We start from the raw sequence: 22,540 nt of genomic DNA, 5'->3' as shown, positions 1-22,540 counted from the left end.
TTTGAAACGACATACCTCCAAGCGGAGGAACCCCGCCGTTGATCATGGCGAGATTATGTAATTTTGAAGCGACATAGCTCCGCCGACCTAAAAACGAAAATCAGACTTTTTTACCCGGGAGTTGTTTTCTAACGACGTAATTCCGCCGTTGTCCACATTCCACTGCTGCCCTACGCTAAACACACTAAACATGCACATAGATACACGCAATACATAACTGCTAACGTCCAGAGAAATCATTTAATTGCTGCCCAATAAGGGGCAGATTTTAAATAAAATAAATAAATAATTATGTTAAAAAAAATATTAAGATCGGACCACTATATCATATAGCTGCCATAGGAACAATCGGTCGAAAATTAAATTGTTGTATGAAAATCATTCAAGATATTTTATGATTTAATGATTTCACAATGTTCCCTTCATTTTTGCAAAATCTTATTTACATCGGACTACTATATCATATATCTGCCATAGGAACGATCGGTCGAAAACTAGGTTTTTGATTAAAAACCTTTTTTGTTTATCAAGATATCTTTCCCAAACTCCGCATTTACTATTTTCCCTGTGCTTCTTAGATACGGACAAAGCACTATACGCATTTTGAAAAGGTTGGGTCTGCAAGGGTATTAGATATTCGGTGTGCCGAAGATAGCCCTTCTTTCTCGTTAATGTTAATTTTATATGAACGGAAACATCACAAATACAGGTAGTATAAAAATGACTAAAAATGTTTTTTATAATTAAATATTATATATTTGTTTAATAGCATTTTAAATATAAATTAAATTTTAGTTTTATGATAGGACATTGTTTGAGTCTCCAAATTCCAATTGGCAAGGGTTAATATGTATATTGGATTCGACTTGCAACACTTGTTGCAGCATGCTGCAGCACGAAAATGATATACTTTACAACACTTATATGACGAATACGGTCCTACATTATATTTTGACATGTATGCATTTGACAAGAAAATTTGCAGACACCTGGGTTTAAACCAAAATAAAAATTAATTAATTTAATTCTTAAGACGGAGTTAAATCAATCGAAAGGACATGCTGTTAGGAAAACAAGTGTGACAGACAATAGATTTCGGATTGTTAAAAATTAATAGATACGTCTAGAGAGCATGCCGAGCATTATTTAAACATCGATTCGGGCAAGAAAAGGCGTGTGTGTGTGTGTAGAACGGGGCACGTGTCCCGCAAAAATGGCAAATTTCATCAACAATCCCTCGCAGCAGAATTATTACTTCAAGAAGAGCGTCGCCTACACGGAGGACCACATCCTGGTGAAGAAACTGTTTCTTTACAATGTGCCAGCCGAGGCAAGTAAAGGGGAACTTTTGTGTGTGTATGTGTGTGTGGCTTGTCGTTATTTGAGCTGTTCTCCTTTCAGCTGTTGCAGCAGGAGGTGCAAACATATTTCGAGGGCTTTGGCCGTGTGCTGCGGCTGCAACTGTTTGCCAGACAGTCCTTGGCGGCCAACCGGAAGCTGATGCCTCGCGATGGCGGCGGCGGCTGTGGTGATGGTGGTAGCCGGAGGACAAAAACTGGCTATGTTTACTTTGCCAACCCGCGAGATGCGGCCAAGGCGCTGCGAAAAAATCTGCACACCATCAATGGGCGTCGTCTGTCCGTCCAGGCCAACGATAGCTGGCATCAGCCCGACGCCTACGGCCTGGCCCGCCCAACCGCTGAGCAGTCCAGCCCAGCTGCTGGCGATGAGTTGTCGTCGTCGTCGTCGTCGTCGCCGTCGTCGTCACCGTCGATGCCATCAGCGGATATTTTGAATCTAAACGATCATTGTTTGGAGCACATAATGCGTCTGTTGTCGCTGCCGGATCGCATACATTTTGCGCGGACCTGCAGCCGATTCCGGAGCGTCTACCAACAGGTGTCGCCGGCGCTGAATCGCTGCATCAGCTTCGATGTGTTCGATGCGATGACCGTCTGGGATATGCGTGACTTTTTCATGCTCTCCGGCCGGCATTTGCATCACATCGAGGGCATCATACCGCCGGGTCGTTGCCAGCGACTGTGCGAGTTCTTTGGACAGCACTGCATCAATCTGAGAACGATGCACGTGACGGCCAGCAAGCTGAGTGTGCGAAATATGCATAAGATCTTTGCCAGGCTGGACCGGCTGGAGGAGCTGCAGCTGCGCGCCTGTGCGCTGGGCAATTCCAGCTTGCTGGCACTGAAGCATCTGCTGCAGCTAAAGCGTCTGGATCTGTCGGACAATCATCAGCTGACCGGACTAAATATGAACTATTTGCCAGCGTCCATAGTCTACCTTAGCCTGACCAGCTGCAATGGGCTGCAGTCAAAGTACTTGCCCAAGCTGTGCAAGGCGCTGCCCCAGCTCAGAGAGCTGAACCTGAAGGCGGTCTACACCATAACCACGGGCTTTCAACAGGTGGTCAGCGGCAAATGCTGCTCGGCACTCGAGGAGCTAACGATAAGCAGCGGTCCGGCCAATGAGTACGAGCACATTGCCAAGCTGCCCGGTCTCAAGAAGCTGGTGCTGTACAGCTACGAGCAGGGCACCACATTGCGGCCGGAGCTGCTCACCTGGCTGGTGGAGCACAAATCGGAGCAGCTGCTGCACTTTGAGGCGCGCGGCCAGAACTCGATCAATGCGGAGATGCTGGCGCAGATTGGGCAGCTGAGCGCATTGCGCACACTTAGTTTGCCGCACAACAATGCCATTGGGGATCGCGAGCTGGAGGCACTACGGCTGCAGCAGCTGGAGCAGATCAGTCTCAAGTATTGGCCCAATTTGGGCAACAATGCGGTGCTGCGTCTGCTGATGGCCTGCCCCAAGCTGCAGGAGCTGCATCTGGAGGAGTGTCCGCGGCTAACCGAGAAGTTGCTCCATGACATCATCTTCAAGCTGCGCATGCAGATACGCGATAAGGAGAACCGGCGCCAGCTGCCCATCCGCATGCATGTCTATGGCAGCAAAATAAATGAGTTCAGTCTGCAGCATGCGGATGTGGCCGCCAAGGATATCATCGATGCGTGCCTGGCGCCGCCTTCATCTTCGGATCTGTGCCTGGTGCGAATGTCCAATCTATTGGAATTCGATTTCTATTCAGATGATTATGATAGCTTCGGCTCCGATGATGAGCTAGATCCGGACTACGATCGTTATATGGTCAATGAGGGGTTCCTCAGCGACGAGGAATACGATTATCATGACATGGTATTCAACGATGATGATCTATTTGTGATAAATATGGAAAATGTAGCTGAATTGTTTAACAACTGGAATGCGAATGCGAATAGAAACGCAAATGCAAATGCGAATGCAAATCGGAATGCTAACGGAAATGGAAATGTGTAATCTGATTGAACTTCTTTTCTATAAAGATATATCTTTATATAGTTAAATAGGTAACCTATTGGCATATTATGTAAGTATTGTAAGTAGCTAGAATAGAGTAGAATTTTCACATATGCAGCTGTCAATGTAATTAAAATAATTAAAGAGTATCAGTGGTCGTTATATAGAATTTTTGTATAGTCGGGAGTGGGTCAGAGACGCTAGGGATTAGGTGAAGTCAGGATTTACATTGATTTTTTGTTTACATACATATTAAAAAGATTTACTCTTGGGCAACGCCTTATTAGGTATGTTTACTAAAAATAATATGGTCACACTAGACAAAGTTTGTTAAACAGTTGATTTTAATAAAAAAAGTGCTACATTTTAGTATCTTTTATTTTTCTACAGTAACTAAAATCAGTGTTTACAATGTTAAAGCATTCAAGAGATTTTACTGCACTAGTAAGAGTATTTGCTTTGTGCTCAATTCCATAAGCTCATGCAAGCATTAAATAACCTAGACGCTGAACGCCTGCAAGTATGCTTTAAAAATCATAGTAAACTTTTTATGTGTTCTACTCGCAGAGCTCAATAAAAATTGATATTGGCCAAGTGTATTTGGCGCCTGTTGACGGCTCCAACGGAGCAACTGGCAGCAACAAAAAATCGAAGACAGGATTGATATTGTATAGCATATATATATAAATAAGAATATATAGTATATATAATGAATGTTCATTTTATGTGTGGGTCGATTGTACTTACACACACGTAACTGGTTGTTATTTTGTATTGCTTTTGGCATTTTTGTTAGCCTTGTGGCTTTTTATGCTGCAGCTGCCAAATGTCTGCCAAATATATGAAAGTCTATTAAGTTAATGTCGCGTAATTTAGCAAACTGTCAAAATCGCTTTCAAGCAACGGCAAATGCACACGATATCTACACAGTCCTTACTTTTTCCCTTCATTTTTCCACTTTTTTCTTCTCGGTTTTCTTTTCTCCACTGTCACATATTGAGACGACGCCAAATTGTATGACACGCTCTTTCTTCGTTTGTTGCAACTTGAATTGTGCTCGAATTTTTATTACCACCTTGGATAACTGCATCAAGCTTCAGGTTGAATCACATCTTAAAGTTCGCTTACATTTGTGCTGCATGTAGTTTTTCGACTAGACCGCGAACATGCCACGAAATGTCAACCGCAGCGCAAAGTTTCGACCGGAAAATAACACGACTTACGTTTGTTATTATATTCTTCTTCTACGCGGAAGTTACGACATTGCGTAGATTATATAAATAGCAGCCCACATACAATTCTATTCAAATTATGCACACATACGCACACATGCGCCTTACATTCTCCGTTTACATGTTTAATTTAGTTTGTCGTAACAAATTTTTAAAGAGAAAAGCTTTCACTTGCTTTGCTGAAATATTTACTCTATTTAAATTGAGAGACATAAAAATGAGCTTAACACAGTCGTACAGCTTATATGATAGCTCAATTTAAAATATTAGATTCTTTTTAATAGTTTCTTTTTCATATTCAAATAAAATAATCAAAATAATAATAACTATTTATTAAAATATGTATTTATTTGATATCTAAATAAAATCTTTATTTTGCATTTTAATAAAATATTTAGACACAAATATTTTGCTCGCGTAAAGCCGTTAAATACTTTCCATTATTTCATTTTCAGCTCTACACAACACATATTCGTTGGGGTCAGACAACATAATGTATAATACCCTTTATACCTGTGCTGTCAGTTAAAATCAGCCACAAAGGCAAACAGACAAAAAGATATCTTAAAATGTATGCAAAACATTTGAATTATTTACCATAAAGTTTTTTTCCATTTTAACTAACAGCAAAAAGAAATAGCAGCCGAAAAAGTAAAGGAAACGCAGCAAAGGCTTTTTGTTTTTTATTTTTGCAAAAGTTTTGGTGTTTTGTTTCGGAACGCTCGATTGATGCGTTCAAAGCCGTCGACGCCAGAGTTTTACAAATTTCATAGCATACTTTTACGGGCGCTTCCGTTTTGTAAACAAGCGACAAATGGCGGTGGGGAAAGCGGTAAATGGCAAAACGAATCGCTCGCAAAACTTTATGCGATTTTTATTTGAAAAATACAAAATTGATTTGATGCTTTGCAGTGTGTCTGCAATAAGAATAGCAGTCGCTGCAGGGGCTATATATGAAGTTATATCTCTTACTCGCATCCTTGGCTACACTTCAGGGCTCTTTCGACAAATGCAAATTGCCAGCAAGGACATAAGTAGTCGCTTCTTCTTGTGGCCTTGTGGAAGTTATCATAGTATTGTCATGAAATGTGTGATGCACAAAAAGAGACCCTGAAAAGAATGTATAATGCTGATCATTATCAACAGTCGAGTCTATTCTATTCTTTTGCAAGCTAATATCATTCAGTCTTAACGCTGGCTTCAACAAACTTAGCACAGGTACTTCTCTATGTTGCAGGCAATATATATGTTCCGATATGTTCCGGATCGGACTATTATATCTGCCCAACAATATATGTATATTAAACTATTGTCCACTAAATAGCCTTATCAATTTGGATTCCCATGTCATATAATTCCTACCGAAACAGCACACCACACTTTTTGAAGGGCATTAAAAGTTCGGCGTTCCGGAAATGGCCGATTTCTCTTCTTTGGAAATTTTCTTGGCGAGCTATCAGTTTGTAGCCAGCTGCATTTGTTGCAATTCGGCAGCTTGAATTATCTGTGCAACAATTTATCCCTTCTCTTTTATTGTTGTTGCTGTTGCCACAGTTTATTTGGCTGACCCAAAAATATGAATATTTTCACTTATTCATTGCAAATTGTTAATTGCAATTTGCAAAGCGCGCTTGAAATTGATGCCACACTATTGTGAATTATTTACGCATGTTGTGTGTGCCGCCAATTGTGAATATATATACCATGTGTACTATATGTGCACAATGTTTAGCATTATCGCTCAATTGGCAGGCGCTTTAATTCGCATGCAATTATGCAAATGGAATAAATAGAAATTTTGATATTTTCATTATATATTCATGCCATTCAGACAAATATGACATATTATTCAATAATACTTGGCTAATTTTGTTTGCAAATCAATCGAGCCGTATTATGCGAAAGCCCATTTAATTTCTATGTAAGCGAAAATTAGTTGTTTGCACATTAACATGTATTGGAGCACCTCTATTGGTTTAATCAATATTTAATCACAATAAATAAAGATGTTAATGGAACACACAAATTTTGCAATCACAAATTGAATTTGAAATTAAGAGCAATAAATAAGTAATATATTTTAATAAAATGTTTTTATTTAGATTATTTTTAGTTTGAGCAATAGAAAATGGAGGAAATGGAATAAAATACTACTGAAATTTGTAAGTAATTAATTTAATAAAGGTATAACATTACTTACTTGAAGTCTTTGATATAAATTAAATTCAAGTTTCAAATTTGTATAAATAAACCCAAGTATACAACTAGAAACTGAATTGTTAATTGTAAAAGCATATTTATGCAACCCAAAATTCATGTTTTCCATATTATAAACAATAAACTTACAGCCAGAATTGTCATCCGCTGCAGCTGCCGAGCAGATTTCCTTACAACTGAGACGTCAAGTGTCCTTTGACAGTTGGGCAGCTGGTCAAGCGTTAGCTCAAAGATAATTTCGAGCGCCTCAACGAGTCGTCAAGGCTTTAAATGCCAAACTTTTATATAATACCAACCACATAAGAGTAAGCGAAATCTTAATGTAAGCCTAAGTTGATGCGCTAATGAAGTGCTTAAGTATTGCATTACGTATACGCAGTGTGCGATCCACATGCTGCTCACATTACGTATACGACCGGTATTAACTGAAACTCTAAAGTAAACATTTGCATATCGCGCAGCTGTCTGTGATTCTATTTATCTTTCTCAAAAAAGAATGCTAGGAATAAGAAAGGCAACGCGGAAACGCTGCAGCATTGAAAAGCAAAGAAAAATTGAAATAGGGCAAAACAAGTTAACGCTGATTGCACAAAGCCGTGCGGATTTATAGACCGCTGCTCAGTGAAAAAGTTAAGCACAACACGAAATTAAGAGGGTCTGCGTGTGGGTGCGCGGGTGTGAGTGTGCGGATGTGTATGCACAGGATACATTAACAAAATTAGCGCAGCAAGGCGTTCAACCGGCGTCAGCCAAGGCATTCATTTTGGCCATGTTTCGACAGCATGTAAACACAGCATGAGGAGCGCTCAATGCCTGAAGGCAAATCAACAAATCAGCTCGAAGAGCTGTCAAGGGTGCGTTCACGGGGGGAAGGCTCAAATTGGTCGGCAGGAGGGCGGTCTAGAATTCCAATAGGGTATGCCGTGGCTGGCACTCAACGCTCTTTCAGCAAATTGCCGGAAGTTTTGTGCGATTAAAGCGCCATTATCGATGTGAATTATTTTAACGCTGCGCCTCGCTTGCCCCGTCATCCTCCCCACACACACACCTTCGAGTAGCAATCAATTTGTTGCAGGCTTTAAAAAAGTAATTGCCGCGCATTTGTCGCACTCAGGCAAGTGCGAAAAAGAAAACAAAGACTTAAGCAGATCCAAGGGGAAATGAGAGACGCGGCAGCTGCGACAAAGTTTGCCGCAACTTGAAATTCAAATTAAACTTTCGCTAGTTTTCTGTGATTTGTTGCCCCAGCTGCCCCGCGGTTGCCACTTACATTTATCATAACTAAGACGCGGCGGCAACTTTTGTTACAACTACTTTTTGACTTACTACCAGCCAGCGGAACGCTGCCACACACCACAGCATTTGGCTAATGAAGTCAAAATTGGTTTGCTCAACGTGGCGCAAGGTACCACGGGTGCGTCGGCCCTTTGTAAATATTTCATTAGTTCAATTTACCTGCCAGCCACAAAATTTATTGACCGCAGCAACAGTTGCAGTTGCAACAATTGCGACTTGCTTAATATTGACCCAGGGCCTGCAGCTGTTGTCCGGCCTCTGGCGGATCTGCCTGATTAACAAAGCCTTCGGCGATGCGTTCCCAGTCAATGGGCAAAGCCGACCACAGCCAAAGCTAATTAGCATATCCCACATGGAACTGCGAAGGATCAGACAATGCATGTGGCCTGATGCCTGCCGTCTTAAGCCTGTGGGGCGGCTTTTGTTTGTTGCGTGGCTTTGTTTGACCTGGCATAGCAGCTTAGCTCAACTCAAAGCAACAGCTCACATGAGCATCTTAAGCTACGTATCCGATATGCAAACATAAAGTCTGTATTTTATTTATGTAATTTGCGCCAGCTCCTGACAAGCTCAGCCAGTACATACGACTGAATTGTGGTTAACAACAAAAACAAATATCAAACAATTTAAAGGACTTCTTTTATAATTGTATACTCATTATTAACATCATCGTTCATTATTCATTATTGCTTTTTTAAAGAAATAAAACAAGATTTATACAAACATACAATATTATAAGAAATGTGACTTACAAGCAAAAGTCTCACAGAACGCGTTTCTCTGCCTCAACTTCTACAGTTCTCAATGTAAGCTTTAAATTTTCATCAGTATATGTATATAGCACTCAGGGGAGCTAGTCACTTGGGGAAGTGCCTTAATGACACAGACATTGCAAGTGCGATTGGGCTTGCAATTGCAATTGCATGACAATCAATTGTTTAATTTAGCTGAGAGTGCCGCCAGCAGGACGACTTCGTTCGTCTCGCCAGCAATTAAGTAATTGAGAGCTGCATAAATCAAGGCAACTGACGTTTATATTTATTTAACTACAGTACACATAGTACATATACACATATACAAAGCAAATCAAAATCAATATCAATATTGTGCTTGCCAAGTGGTCGGCGTAATGCAAATTTCATAATTGAAAACTAAGTGCTGAACCAAAAGTTTGGCATAAAGCACTTTCGGCTATAGACGGCGCCCCGCCAGCCCCGCCCCGTACTCTGTCAATCCCACTCTTTCTCTTAGCTGGAATTATAATTTGGACCATTGGCGTGAAAAAATGAAAATACGCTCAACTTTTGTGCTGAGCAAAACTTTCCGACGCACACACAAACACTAACAATTTGCTTTGAAAGCATTCGAATTGGAGTTCTGCGAGTTCGGCGAGAGGGTTGTGGGGCTTTTGTACTGGGGAGAGGGTAGCCTGTTAAAACCTTTGGCGCAGCCATTCAATTAAACTGAGTGTAGTTTTCAATAAACTGCGCGCCGTTTGAAAAATAGCAAATAAATGCGAACGTATCGAACACAAGTCAATAAAAATAAGAAAATAGCCAATAGAAATTTCAAACGAACAACTAGCACATACCCATTAAATAATCAGCTATAAATCAAGCATTGAAATTTAAATGATCTCTGGGCTTAAATTTTAGTGCATACATAATTTGATATAACATATAGCGGATGGCTGTATATAATTAGAAGCCAGAGAAAGTTTATTTCTCGTCTAACAGGTTTACCTTTAACTTGAATCATACAATTTATTTTTTCTAGAACTAATTTTCATTTATTTTATTTATAAAAAATTTTTAATAACAATATTAAACAGATATTAGAATGGGAATTTTTAAGTTAGTATTAAAAACTTTTATATATATATTATTAAATTTTAATTAAAGAGAGGCCAATTCCAAAAGTGTTCTAAAAAATTGCTTATTTAAATGACTCTAAGAATATGCAAATCAAATAAAATAAAATTTTTAATTTTAACCTTAATGTCTTCTACTCTTGACCTTATTTAAAAAAGAAATATAATAACAGCCAATTCAACGGCTTCTCTTTAATTAAAATATGAGTACATATTAATTTGTCATTCAATATAATCAGCTAAATTGTTATTCATAGCATACCCTTCAAAACATACCCTCTAGCCTTTATGCGGCAAACAGCGTGAAATAAAGTAGCTATGGCTTGATAAGTAAAGGGATAAGTGAAGACTAGAGAGGGTCGAAAGGGGGGAATTGTACAGTTGATGCTACTAAATGCAATTTGTGCTCAAGTTACAGCTAAGCGGATTGCAAAGCACTAAAGCACCGGGCACATATCGAATATTTATGTATATATGTACCATATATGTGTCTATGTAAATGTATGTGTGTTGGGGGCTTACTGCTAAACAAACTGCACAATGGACTCTGGACTGTGGACTGTGGACAGCGAGAAATGAAAACAAGTAGTTATTTTTGTAACAATTGCCTAAGCGAAAGTATTTTAAAACATTGTTTAGCTAAGGAGCTACGCGGCTGCTGGTCAAGGCTTATGTGGGGAAAAATATTTCAAAAAAAGCTATTGATTTAGATGGATAGACATGGATATAGATATAAGACATTTGTCATTAAATTAGAAATATATTTAAGAAGTGTGCTTGAGCTTACATTTAAATTGCTTTTTTAATTTTTTATTTTAAATTATTATGTATTTATTTAATTTTTTTTTTTTTGCTTTAATTCCTTAGTTAAAACGTATTTTCTAGAATATTTCTAACTATAATTTTGTTGAGTGTTTTTGCCGCCTGTGGCTAAGCTCTTTTATTTATATTCATAACTAAATTTAACGGCAAGCCACTCGATCCACTGTCTGGCTCTAACTTACTTTTGGCTCTGTTTAATGCAGCTGTAGCTGTATCTGTATCTGTAAATGTATTTCTATTTGTATCTGTATCTGTATCCTCCACGGCTGCCGTTCGCCTGATTTCTTTTGTTTCTCTTATTATTTTTTGGGCTCTTTTTGTTCTTTTGCTTTTGCCATTTATCCAATTGTGTCTTTTGTATCTAGCCTTACATGTGTTTTATACGTTATCTACTTGGCCACGGGGATAAGCTCAGTGCGCCATGTGCGTGGCACGCTGTCGTTTTAAGCTGCCCCACGTCGATGCCACAAACTTCGATGTCGCCAAAGTCGATGTCGGGCAACGTTGATGGAGCGTTAAGCAACAACAGCAACAAGCAGCCAACAAAAAACGTACAAAACTTTAGCAACAAACTTTGTTAAAAAATGCAACTAATTGTTTCGCCAAAGTTAGTTGGGGCACGTGACTAAAATAAAGCTGCTGGCGAAATCAATTATCTACACGCAATGAGCCGGCAAACTGTGCGCACAGTCTGGCGCATAAGTATGCAACGGCAGTTGCAAATGCTGCAATTGCGCACAATTGCTCGTCACACATCATCAATAAACGATTTGCGAATAAAAACGTAAACCAAAATTGTGACCAATTGTTGGGCTTACGCGAGGAGGGTGAGGGATGCAGCATAAATCAATCACTTCCGCTGGCTCGAGCAATTGGCTGCGTTTCGTGTGTGTCTCTGCGCCTGCAGCCTGTTGCCCATGGATGTTTGTCTGGATCAGTGGCTGTTCAATTTTATTTATGGCTTGCCATAACACAACACTCACACACAACACACACACACACACGCATAGCTAGGCAATTGTTTTTGGCTTTCAATTATTTTGTTGACGATTTGTTGCATTTTGCGGCCACCCTGCGCTACCCACAGTGTGCGCTCTAATAAATGTGATTTATGAATGGCTGGCAAGGCGGAAGCGGAAGTATTCGCTGCCAACATGGCCGACACAGCCTGCCACATTTGCAACAAAGTTGCCATCATTGTAATCAGGCAGCTGCAATATTTTTAATGAAAACTAATGGAAATTTTATGGACTCTGCCCAGCTGCAGGCAAAGATGCGCCACTTTGGCTGCATAAAATGTTTGGCGTGAGAAGTTTACACTTTTTGGCAGTTTTTCCTTTTGTTGCTATTTTTTGATTGACTTAAGCTGATTGATGGACGGCACGCGGCGGCTTCTTGATTGACATTGATTTATGGCCATAAGAAACAACGGACAGCACATTGCGTATACGTCATGTGGCACTCTAAAATGAGCAGATTATTTTTTAGACATTTTTTGTCCGGTTTTTTTTGTGCTTTTCAGTTTTTATATTAATGAAAATTTTGCGATGTTATTAATAGTGTTTTTTCTGAAGTTTCTTTAATGAGATTTATTTAATGAACTGCAAGTAAATTTCTGAAATTAATAAAGATACATTTTGTAAATATATAATAATGATTGTGTAAACATTTAATGTGTCACAATATTTTTATAGTAAAAAAGTGAGTATATTAAGTTAGATTTTAGAAAGATATACCATTTATGAACTTGTACATATCACGGCAATGGATTGACATTCAAGAAATCAAAATCTAAATTTTGGAAAATTTTGGTAAATAAAGGTCAATTGTCGAACAACACACCCATTTTCAATTCGTTTAGATCAGGTCTTACGATTGGCAATCCTAGTCTTGGATTGACCACATTTGAAAAAAAGAGCAATCAAAATTTTAGCCAATGAATTCTCTAGAGTACCATAGTACCAAAGTACCATATCGTTTCAAGATGAATTATTTTTGCCAATGATTTAAAGTGCATTTAAGACTTGTTACCCGCTGGGCTATATATTTTAACACCACCAAGATGCAGCCGCCTCTATAGCTCGCCCCACCCCGCGGTCCGCATTTTACTACATTATGCACTTTCAACACTCGGCAGCTCATTCATTTTATTTATTCTGCACTTCAAAGCCGTGTGTTCTCTGCTCTCTATGCTCACCTGTCCAAACAGCGGACCGTAGAGCTCAGCTGAGGTGAGCAGAGAGAGAGAGCTCCAGAAAATTTGCATAAAACACAAGCGTGCAAAAACTTGGCACTATTTCATTTCAGTTGTTGTCACTCGCTGCCAAACGGGTAACATGACTATGACACATGCTTTAAGTAAGAGGTATCATAAGTTTCTAAGATGGATTAAAGCTTAAGGTGAGGGTATCAATGATTACGTTAGGAAAAGGTACAAATATTCACCTCTCGATAAATAGCACAGATTTCCATATAGCTGCAATTACTCACTCAAATGAAAGGGCATTCAAGTATCGGCGTAATAGACAGCGAATGTCAATAATGTGTTTTTGTTGCCGTCGCTGGTTTTATGCACACGTCTATGTGCGGGTGTGTGTGTGTGTGTGCGTGTGTGTTTATTTATTTTGACATCAGTTCTTCATTACGTTTTTCACGAATGCGCAACATTTTGGGGCAAGAAATGTCAGAAATGGCAGCTCCAAATATGGCTTAAAAGCACATTTAACGGCTTAAAGTTGCGTTTCGAATATGCAGGCCATGTCGTAGGCCATTTTAAATGGCCAACAGACGTTGCGGCGCATTTGAACGGAAATTCAATTTGATTTGGCCGCGTTGCTCTCTTCTTGGCTGGGGCGAAACTATTTTTCGATTTAGCGCAAAGTCGCTTTCGGGCCAGCTCGTTGCAACATTTCTAGTTCATTTCCGGCTAAAAATGAGCTGCTGTCCGGCCGGTTTGTGTGCCCAGCCCCCCCGAAGCTCAACTAGCCCTGCCTCAACCTGGGCGACCACATGTGCTGCCATTGCCTGCCTCCAAGTCTTGGCCAACTCGCTGTGTTATGGGCCATTTGCGGCACGGCACGCCCTTGTGCATAATTTTCCAATTAGCATCAATAAGTTTGAAGCGTAAAAATTAATTGAGAAATTATGGCGCGGCTCTTGTTTTGTTTTGAAAGCGATTTGAACCAATCGCCAGTTGCACTTTAATTACCGTTTAGCATTTGCATTTTGGCCAATTTTTTTGCAGTTGGGGGACAACATTGCCAGAGATTGCATAAATTGCTCGGCAATGGCCAATAAAATGCCCCATGGAATGGCAATCATTTCCCCCAACGACTCTCACAATCCTCGACTTGGCCATAAGCCAGTTGACCCGTTCAGCTGGCAAGCAATTTGTTGAAAACTTCTGGAAGGCTTCGGGCTGGCAAAGGAGCACGGAGTGTGAGCAGCATGCGAAGCAGTTGCTCCAATTTATCTCAAATCAGTGACACTTCTCATCGCATCACATTTGCAATGCGAATTGACAGTTGAAACAGTCGAGGGAATTGAGAAATATAGATTTTTATTTTTATAAGCGAAAACTGATGTGATCTAAGTTGAAAAGAAAGTGGATTTGAACAGCTAGAAGCACTTTGGGGAGTTAAAAGATATTTGTTTACAAATTACCATATACTACAGGGAAATACCTTTCAGCTCAAATCTGCCTTTGGAAAATTGATTGGGTATAAATAATTTATAGCTAAGAATAAAAAAGATATTGCTTTATTTATATGTAATCAAAAACCATAAGTGGAGAGATTTGAATTAGTCTTTTAGTTTCTTTCTCGTAAGATTCATATGCTATATAAATTAACTACTATATACATAATATATTATTAGTATTTAAATTCCTCTTATCTATAAATGATTCTTCAAATTATAGTATTTATCATATGCTCATTTACTGGACATGATATATAGATATATTTCAAAATCCTGAATTGCCCTTGGAGCTGATACCTTAAATATGCAATATTGATGTACAAAAGTTCTTTCTATGTCTTTTGTGCTGCTTTTTCAATTGCCAACTGCTTACCCTGCCCTAATCATTTTGGCTTACAGTTCTTGGTAAATACTCAAACTAGGGACATTCATCCTTAAATAAGGTCGTTAAGAGCTGCCCGTCTGTTCCGCATATTCGAATCGACCGATTAAAACAGCTTTTAGTCAGTTGATGGCAAATCCTGTAACCATTAGCATTTCGCCTTTCACAGCTGTCACAGACTTCAATGAGCTACGTGACATGGAAACGGGGTGCAGCATTTCCACATTGTTTTCAACATCCCAGCACAGATCCCAGAGTCGACGCACAGGCTGCATAAAATCAAATCACAATCGTCAACAGTAGCTGTTCCCCTGCTGTATACTCTGCCCGCCCGGCACGCCCAACCGGCCTTTGTTCTCCTCTTTTGCTTCGCTTAGTTTTTTGTTATGCAACACAAAAGTGCAATATGCATTTTGTTGCCGTTTTGCCTTTGACATGCGCATGAAATGAATGCACAATGAGACACAACACAAACACACATGCACACACACTTACATAGTTACACACAACCTCACGGCGCTTAGGCACGCACAGCTGCAACACCTGTTGCCATATTGAAGCCGCCCACTAATTGCCCTTGCCACGCCAGCCACACGGCAATTAAACAACTTGCCACGGTCCCTAAAAAGTAGGCAGCAAAAAATTGTTCTGCTGCTCGAAAAGTCAATAAAAAACACAGCTTAAAACTTAAACAAAAGATGCTCTTGCCTTAACTTTCCTCCCTCCCTCTCTATCTCACTCTCTTCCACTTTTCCGTCTCTTTCTCATTATATTTGAGTTTGCTGTGTTTTTCTCACTCAACTTTTCATCGAAGTTTGACTTGCAGCTAACTAAAGTTTGCTTCTGCTCCCGGTTGGGCTTACCCTTGCTCTAGGTATTATAAATATAGCATGAAATTTGCAACGCTCTGTTCAGTTTAAATAACAGAATTTGTCTTACATCTATACTTTGTTTTGTAACAAATTTCTTAAGCTTCCTTAAGCTTTGCATGGCGGTTAACTATTTTTGACTAACTTAATTAAAAACTGCCTTAAATTAAGTGCTGCATACAATTAATTCTTCAAATAGTTTTTATTGTTTTAATGAAGAAAATATTAAACAATATTGATTTAAATTTGTTATATAATGTTAACATATTCATTCCTTGAAAATCTTTTAAAATTTATTTAAATTCTAAGGCAAGCACATAAATAATAACAATAATAAGAATTGTGAAAGGCAATATGAATTATAAATTAGTTTATCGACATTAATTATTATTTTCATTTTAAATTTATAGAAATATCTAATAAATCGTAGTTTTTTGTTGACATAAACAAGCGAAGACCCATAAATACAAATGAAATAAGCACGTAAATAATTTGTACAAAATTCAAAAACAATAATGCAAATAATTATTTAGGTATTTTTCGTACATAAATATTTTACATATGTTTCACAAAGTCCTGCAATATTTTGGAAAGCCAGAGCATGACTACTGCGACGCGTCAAAGCAAGTTTCCTCACTATTTTCACTGCTGTCCATTGGGCTTTTTGTCATGTTGTTAGTGCAGCAGCAGAAACAGCAACAACTTCAACAGCAGCAGCAACAACATCCATAAGCTGCATAACAATCGCATTTGCCAACTTCATTTATTGTTTTGTTAAGCTGCTAACTTTAGTTTATTGCAGGCCATCAGCACCAGCAACAGCAACAGCTACAACAACAACAGCAACAACAGGAACAGCAACAGCATCAAGCGAAAAAGTTGTTTCACCTATTCACAGCCAACCCGCTCCGCAGCCGCCCTTGCCCATACACCTGCGTCTGCATATAATTTGTCATATTTTTAATGACTTTCCAAGTGCGCATCGTGTGCGCTGTAATTGCAAAGCAAAGCGAAGCAAAACGAAGCACAAGTCAAATAGAACATCAACAACAGCAACAACAACAATGTCACCTTTTGTTGAAGCTAATCTGTTGTCTATTCGAATGTCGCTGTCTCTCTCACTCTGTTGCTCGTGGCGTATGCGTAATTTGCTGTTGCATGCACAACACGAACTCAAATTACAATTGTTCTTGCTGTTGTTGTTGTTGTTGTTGTTATTTCTTGTGTGTGTTTTGTAATTTATTTGAAGCTTTCGCATTGCCTGGCCCATTTATTATGCAAATGGCCATCGGTGTGGCCAGCAATTTTGGGCCATAAACTCAAAAACAAAACCTGCGGCACACAAATCATTTTCATTATTTAGTTGCCACACAGCCAGCCGCATTGTGCCTGGGCCAGCAAATTTTTTTGGTCAATCAACCGCAAATGCATTGAAATAATAGAAAAATTACCGTTATTTGTTATTTGTAGCTCTATGCCCATAATAATGTTATTTAATGTAGCATAGATTATTTAAATAGCAAGCGTTATGTAATTGTTATTGACTAGCATTTGGGGCCGGACAGTTTAGAAGTTAGGAACTAATTTATTATTTCTTGATGTATACAAATGATTTAGTTCGCCTTTAATTGACAACAATTGTTGTTTATAAGTTCGACTGTGTTCATTTCAATGTGTTTTATTAGTTAATTAGTTAGAAAAGTACAAATCACTTGAGTATTTCAATTTATTCTGAATGAAAACTTGTATGGATATATATAATATTAACACTTGAACACTTAAATTGCTATAATTAATTATAAATAATTATGCACTTAACATTCCAATTAATTTCAACCCAATTATCATTCCCAATTTCTTAAGTAGTTCAGCGCAACTGAATCGCAAATAATTGATTAAAAATATAAATAGTATTTTGTTCAAAATTTCATATACACATGGTTACATATTAAACACTCATAAAGTAATATAAAAGATTATTACTTAGCGAACATTGAACACTTTTTAACAATTGAAAAGAGCAGATATCAACATTTCTGCTGACCAAAAATGCCAGAGGTTTTATACCTCTTTCAATAGCGCATTCATGGCGCTGCATGTCAGGGAATCTGCGTGTTAACCAAGCGAAGCTATGCAATTTCTGCGGCAAACATTTTGCGTTTCATATGTCAGAGACAAGCCAAAAAGTCAAACTGAATCGCAGCTCAGAGAGCACTCGCACACACATATGCACACATAACGCTAAAAATGTATTTGTTGCTTTTGCAGTGCTTACAAAAGGGGAGTGTGAAAGAGAGAGCGTAACTTGAAATGGAGCTGCAACTGGTAGACGAAGATGCTGACATAGACGGGCAGCTATGCGGCCACAAAGCATTTGCTGCTGGCGCCGCAGAGTATGCCGCATTTTCGTGCGACCAGCCGCGGCCATTTTGTTCAGCCATCACGCATATTTCAGGGGCGTCATAGCTTATTTGGATGCTTATATATGTGTGTGTGAGAGTGCGTGTGTATATGCCTTGGTGTACATGTGTACTTTTCTCTGACAGTTGCTGCTTTTTCGCTCTACATATTTGTGAGTCTTTTTTTGGGCTTGCTTTGAAGTAATTGGCAATGCAAGGCTGCGAGTCGGATTTGAATTTACCATAACCTAGACCTAAGGACTTGCTACTGCATACAGGACCACAACACCTCTAATTGAAACAACAAATTTTGCTTACAAAAAATGGTTTAAATTTACAATATGTTGTGTATGCATTGGACAAAATCATTGCATTTTATTTGTTAAGTGTGGACATAGTATTAATATTCAAAATGGGTAACAGGCCAAAGCATGAAACAAAGCTTGAATTCATAAATAATCAAAAGCAATTCTAAAAGTATGCCCTTGAGGCGAGGCATTGGCTTAGAACGTGAATAGTGCCGCCAGGTTGCAGTATACAATACATACAAATTTTGTCTTTTAACTTGCAGTTCCCAAGCTCAAACAAACTCTATGCCCATATTCAATTAAAACTCTGCTCTGTAACTCATTATGCTGTTCAAGCAGGCACAAAGCAGTGCACACAACCGATAAGGACACACACACGACACACACTCACACATATGCATATACATATATTAAGCATACGTAATAATCTTTGAAATTGCGCTCAATTGGTTTTGAAGTTGAGCCTGGGGCACATTTAGCATGTGCGGCAAGTCTGGTCGGGGGCAATTGCTACTTGAAGCACCTTTAGCACTCACATCTTTATTGATAATATTGTCGCTCGGCAATTTGAAAAGCCCCTAAACCGCACCCACCCACACACACACACACACACAAACACATTCACCTCAGGCAGCTGTGTGTGTGTGTTATGTAGTCTGGCAATTCTCAATGCGCACACCGCCCGGCCCCCCGTCACGAGTAACCCTTGCATGTCTATTGAACTTTGGCGCCCAGACAATTTTGTAAACTTCGCTCAGGTTTCGTATTTTTGTATTTTTTTATTTTCATATTTCGTAATAGGGCAAAATCCCCAACAATTTTGTCGTTGAACTTATATAAATAGTTTTTCGAACATGACGGCAAACTTGCGTGTCGACAGACACACACTCATCCACACACACAAACGCGCATACACCCTCACTCACACAGAGCACCACTTAGACACGCTTGTAACAGTAGCTCTGATAACTAAATTATTTGATATGTTATGCTGTGCCGTCCTTGGGTCCCCTTCTTATCGATATGCTCGCACATTGATTGGCGGTCAACTTTGAATAGCCATTGCCAGCAATAATTACTAAACGCTTTTATTGCTGTGTCAAGCTGATAACATGACCAGCCACGCCCTTTATATAATTTATGCTAATGGTTTTTTTTCGAATTTCCCTTTTTTTATTATCTCTTATTTATGGCGTCTGTAAATAAGCATGATAATAACTTTATAGTGTTAAATGGCGCACAATATCAAAAGGCAGTCCAAAAAAAAGGATACCCAAGCTAAAAACCCTTTCAAAGCCGTTACAGTACATTAACTTTGCCAGCGACACATTTCGTCCGTCGAGCATATTTCTTATCTAAACCCAACACACCCACATACGCATATGCACACTCACACACGCACACACACAAGTACAACTGGGTTCTAGCAGACTTCCGGCAACATATTTCATTACACTGAACGCATAAATCATCACAAAAAATGCTAATTAACGAGCGGAAGCTCCCTCTAGGAAGACAGCAAATGTAGAATGCTCCCTTTCTCTCTCTCTCTCTCTCTCTCTTTCTCTCTCTCTCTCTCTCTCTCTCTATCACCCACACACACACACACCTATTACACTCAAATTGAAACCCGCTTAGCATATATCATTTGACTGCCAATATTTGGGTTATTTAATTTGACTGGAATTGCCAGCCAAACAGCGCAAGTTAATCGCCCAAAATCGTTTTATGTACAATTAATGAAAATACTATCAACTGAGTATTAAACGAATCCCAAAGAGCTGCAAGGATAGCTTAAAATGCCAAGAGGCGCTTGACACAGTGGTTAAAGTAGGCAACTTATGTGGCCCAAATGCACAAGCCAAAGTATGGGTATTGAGAAAGTATTTACAATCAAAATGGTGAAGGGGATATCAGCACACTTCTCTTACAATTACTTCTGAGCGTAAAATTATCAAGAAATATGTACAATCACGTCTTCTCTGACTTGCGAGCTTCAGTATGCCCTTAACAGCCTTTCAATCTGTTAATATTTCTTGTATTAAACAGTCTCTAATACTACAAATTAACCCGTTTCTTTCTGTTAATTGATATGTAATGAATATTAGTATATTAATTCTGTTAAATTAAATCAAATATAAAAATACTTGTTTAAAAAAACAACTTAAGCACTTCCAAGTGCTGGCAATAATACACTTAGATTTCAAATAGAAACTGACATAAATAAAAAAACGATTTGAAAATTCTTTAAATTGTTTGGAGGGCAAGTAAATGAATTGGAATAGGGAGAAATAATTTAAAAAGCAGTTTATGTATAACAAATTGAATACTTTAAATCAAAAACTCTGCCACAGTGCGCACCATTTAAAATAGCAGCAGTTGGCACTCGGGGTTGGCAATAAAATTGGCTTATTTAATGGGCGACCACGTTAGCAGCGATTGCAGTTTGGTAGCCTCATTAAGAAACCATCAGGGCCCGAAAATGGTAGCTGGCAACTGGGTAGCTGGCATCTTTGCCGGCAACTCGCATGTGTATACAGTTTAACCCGCTCTCTTTCTTTCTCTTTCTGTGTGGGCCGTGTCCAGTGCGGGTGCCTGGCCACCATGTGAAGTCCATGAGTCTATAAATGAAATCGGAGCATGCAAAAACTGCGAAATGGCATTGGAAGCGCATGACCAGCTTGTGTTTTATGCAAATTCAATTGTTTCCTGTTGCATTGCAAATGCATTTCCCTACAGGCTGATGCCCGGCAAGCAGCCCCATCAGACATCAGACATCAGCCATCAGCCAAATGGCAAATTCATTCCGCCAGCCGATAGAAAGCTGAAGGCATGTATGCCAAGTGCTTGAGGCAACAATATTCAACAACAACCTGCCAGAAAATGCAAATTTATACCAAAGCAGAAGTCATAAACAGAAGGCAGCAGCAATTACATTTTATCATCTTCCCTATGTCATCAATTTCGAGTATAGCTGACAAATACAGTTTCCTATTTAAATGCAACTACAATTTTGCAAGAACTAAAGCTGCATATCGTAAAGTTTTGCTTAATGACACTTGCATTACTTGTTTTTGCTCCCAGCAGCTCTTATCAAACTTAGCTTTCAGCTCTAAAAGCACATGCATGCTGAGAAATTTTAATGAAAGCGTACAAAAGGATTTTACTATACGCTGAAAGCATCTTTAATTCTAAAAGTAGATCGCTCAATTAGAAAAGCTCTAACGAGCTTAAAAGATAACGTAATTTTTTTATACCGTTGCAGAGGGTATTATATCTTGGTCGTAAAATGTGTTACGCATAGAAGGAGACATCTCCGATCCCATAAAGTATTTATATTCTGGATCAGCATCAACAGCCGAGTCGTTATAGTCCGTCTGTCTGTTTCTATACGAACTAGTCCCTCAGTTTTAAAGCTATCTTCATGAAACTTTGCAGAAGTATCTCTTTCCGTGGCACGCAGCACATATCATGTAGCTATATCATAAAGCTGCCATAGGAACGATCGGTCGATCGGATCCCTACTGGCATTCAAACAAATTACAAATCGGTCGGTTCACAAAAGTTGTTGACCAAAAACCGATTAGTTTGTAAAGTACACCTTTTTGATGTTTTTTTTTGAGTACATCGGCCAAATAATGTCCGATTACATCACGTTTTGTCTACTTATTGAACGACGACTTTTTTTAATATATTAAATTTTATTTATTTCAGGTAAAAACTGTTACAGCTTGACAAAAGGGAGGACAGAAAGAAAAAGCTGGAAAAGACCAGACAAAGCTTACTTAGGCAACGCCGGATAATACCCGCTAAGTATAGATACATAAAATAAAATCTAAATATTCAAATGCTATAAAACATATATTTGTTTAAGTAACTATATAAATAATAATTAAGCAACGAAAATACGATGTTATGAAACAAAATAAATATATTGAAAAATAAATAAATTCGATGTTTTTTTGTACGGAATTTGTTGGGCATTTAAGGTGAGTAATTCGAAAGAGTCGACATAGCTTCGCCGTTGATCTGCGCGAGATTATGTCGTTAGAAAACAACTCTCGGGTAGTCTGATTTTCGGCGGCGTAGATATGA

General features: G+C 38.8%; 1 protein-coding gene across 2 annotated transcripts; it reads left to right on the top strand.

Moving 5' to 3' along the window:
• The first annotated feature begins 1,036 nt into the window (after positions 1–1,036).
• LOC115759075 lies at positions 1,037–3,652 on the top strand. Of its 2 annotated transcripts, none has more exons than XM_030699905.1 (2): positions 1,037–1,330; positions 1,414–3,652. In XM_030699905.1, exons 1-2 carry the CDS (start codon positions 1,214–1,216, stop codon positions 3,349–3,351), a joined length of 2,055 nt encoding a protein of 684 aa, XP_030555765.1. In that variant the 5' UTR covers positions 1,037–1,213; the 3' UTR covers positions 3,352–3,652. The 2 variants fall into 2 exon arrangements, with proteins under 2 accessions (XP_030555765.1, XP_030555764.1); XM_030699904.1 differs by having other exon boundaries at positions 1,038–1,330; positions 1,402–3,651.
• Positions 3,653–22,540: the final 18,888 nt, after the last annotated feature.

The sequence above is a fragment of the Drosophila novamexicana genome, unplaced genomic scaffold, assembly GCF_003285875.2.
Source record: "Drosophila novamexicana strain 15010-1031.04,08,12 unplaced genomic scaffold, DnovRS2.1 tig00000193-arrow-pilon, whole genome shotgun sequence".
In the NCBI taxonomy this organism is placed as follows: Eukaryota; Metazoa; Arthropoda; class Insecta; order Diptera; family Drosophilidae; genus Drosophila; species Drosophila novamexicana.
Note: the sequence above shows the minus strand (reverse complement) of the source record. Positions and strands in the feature narration are given on the sequence as shown.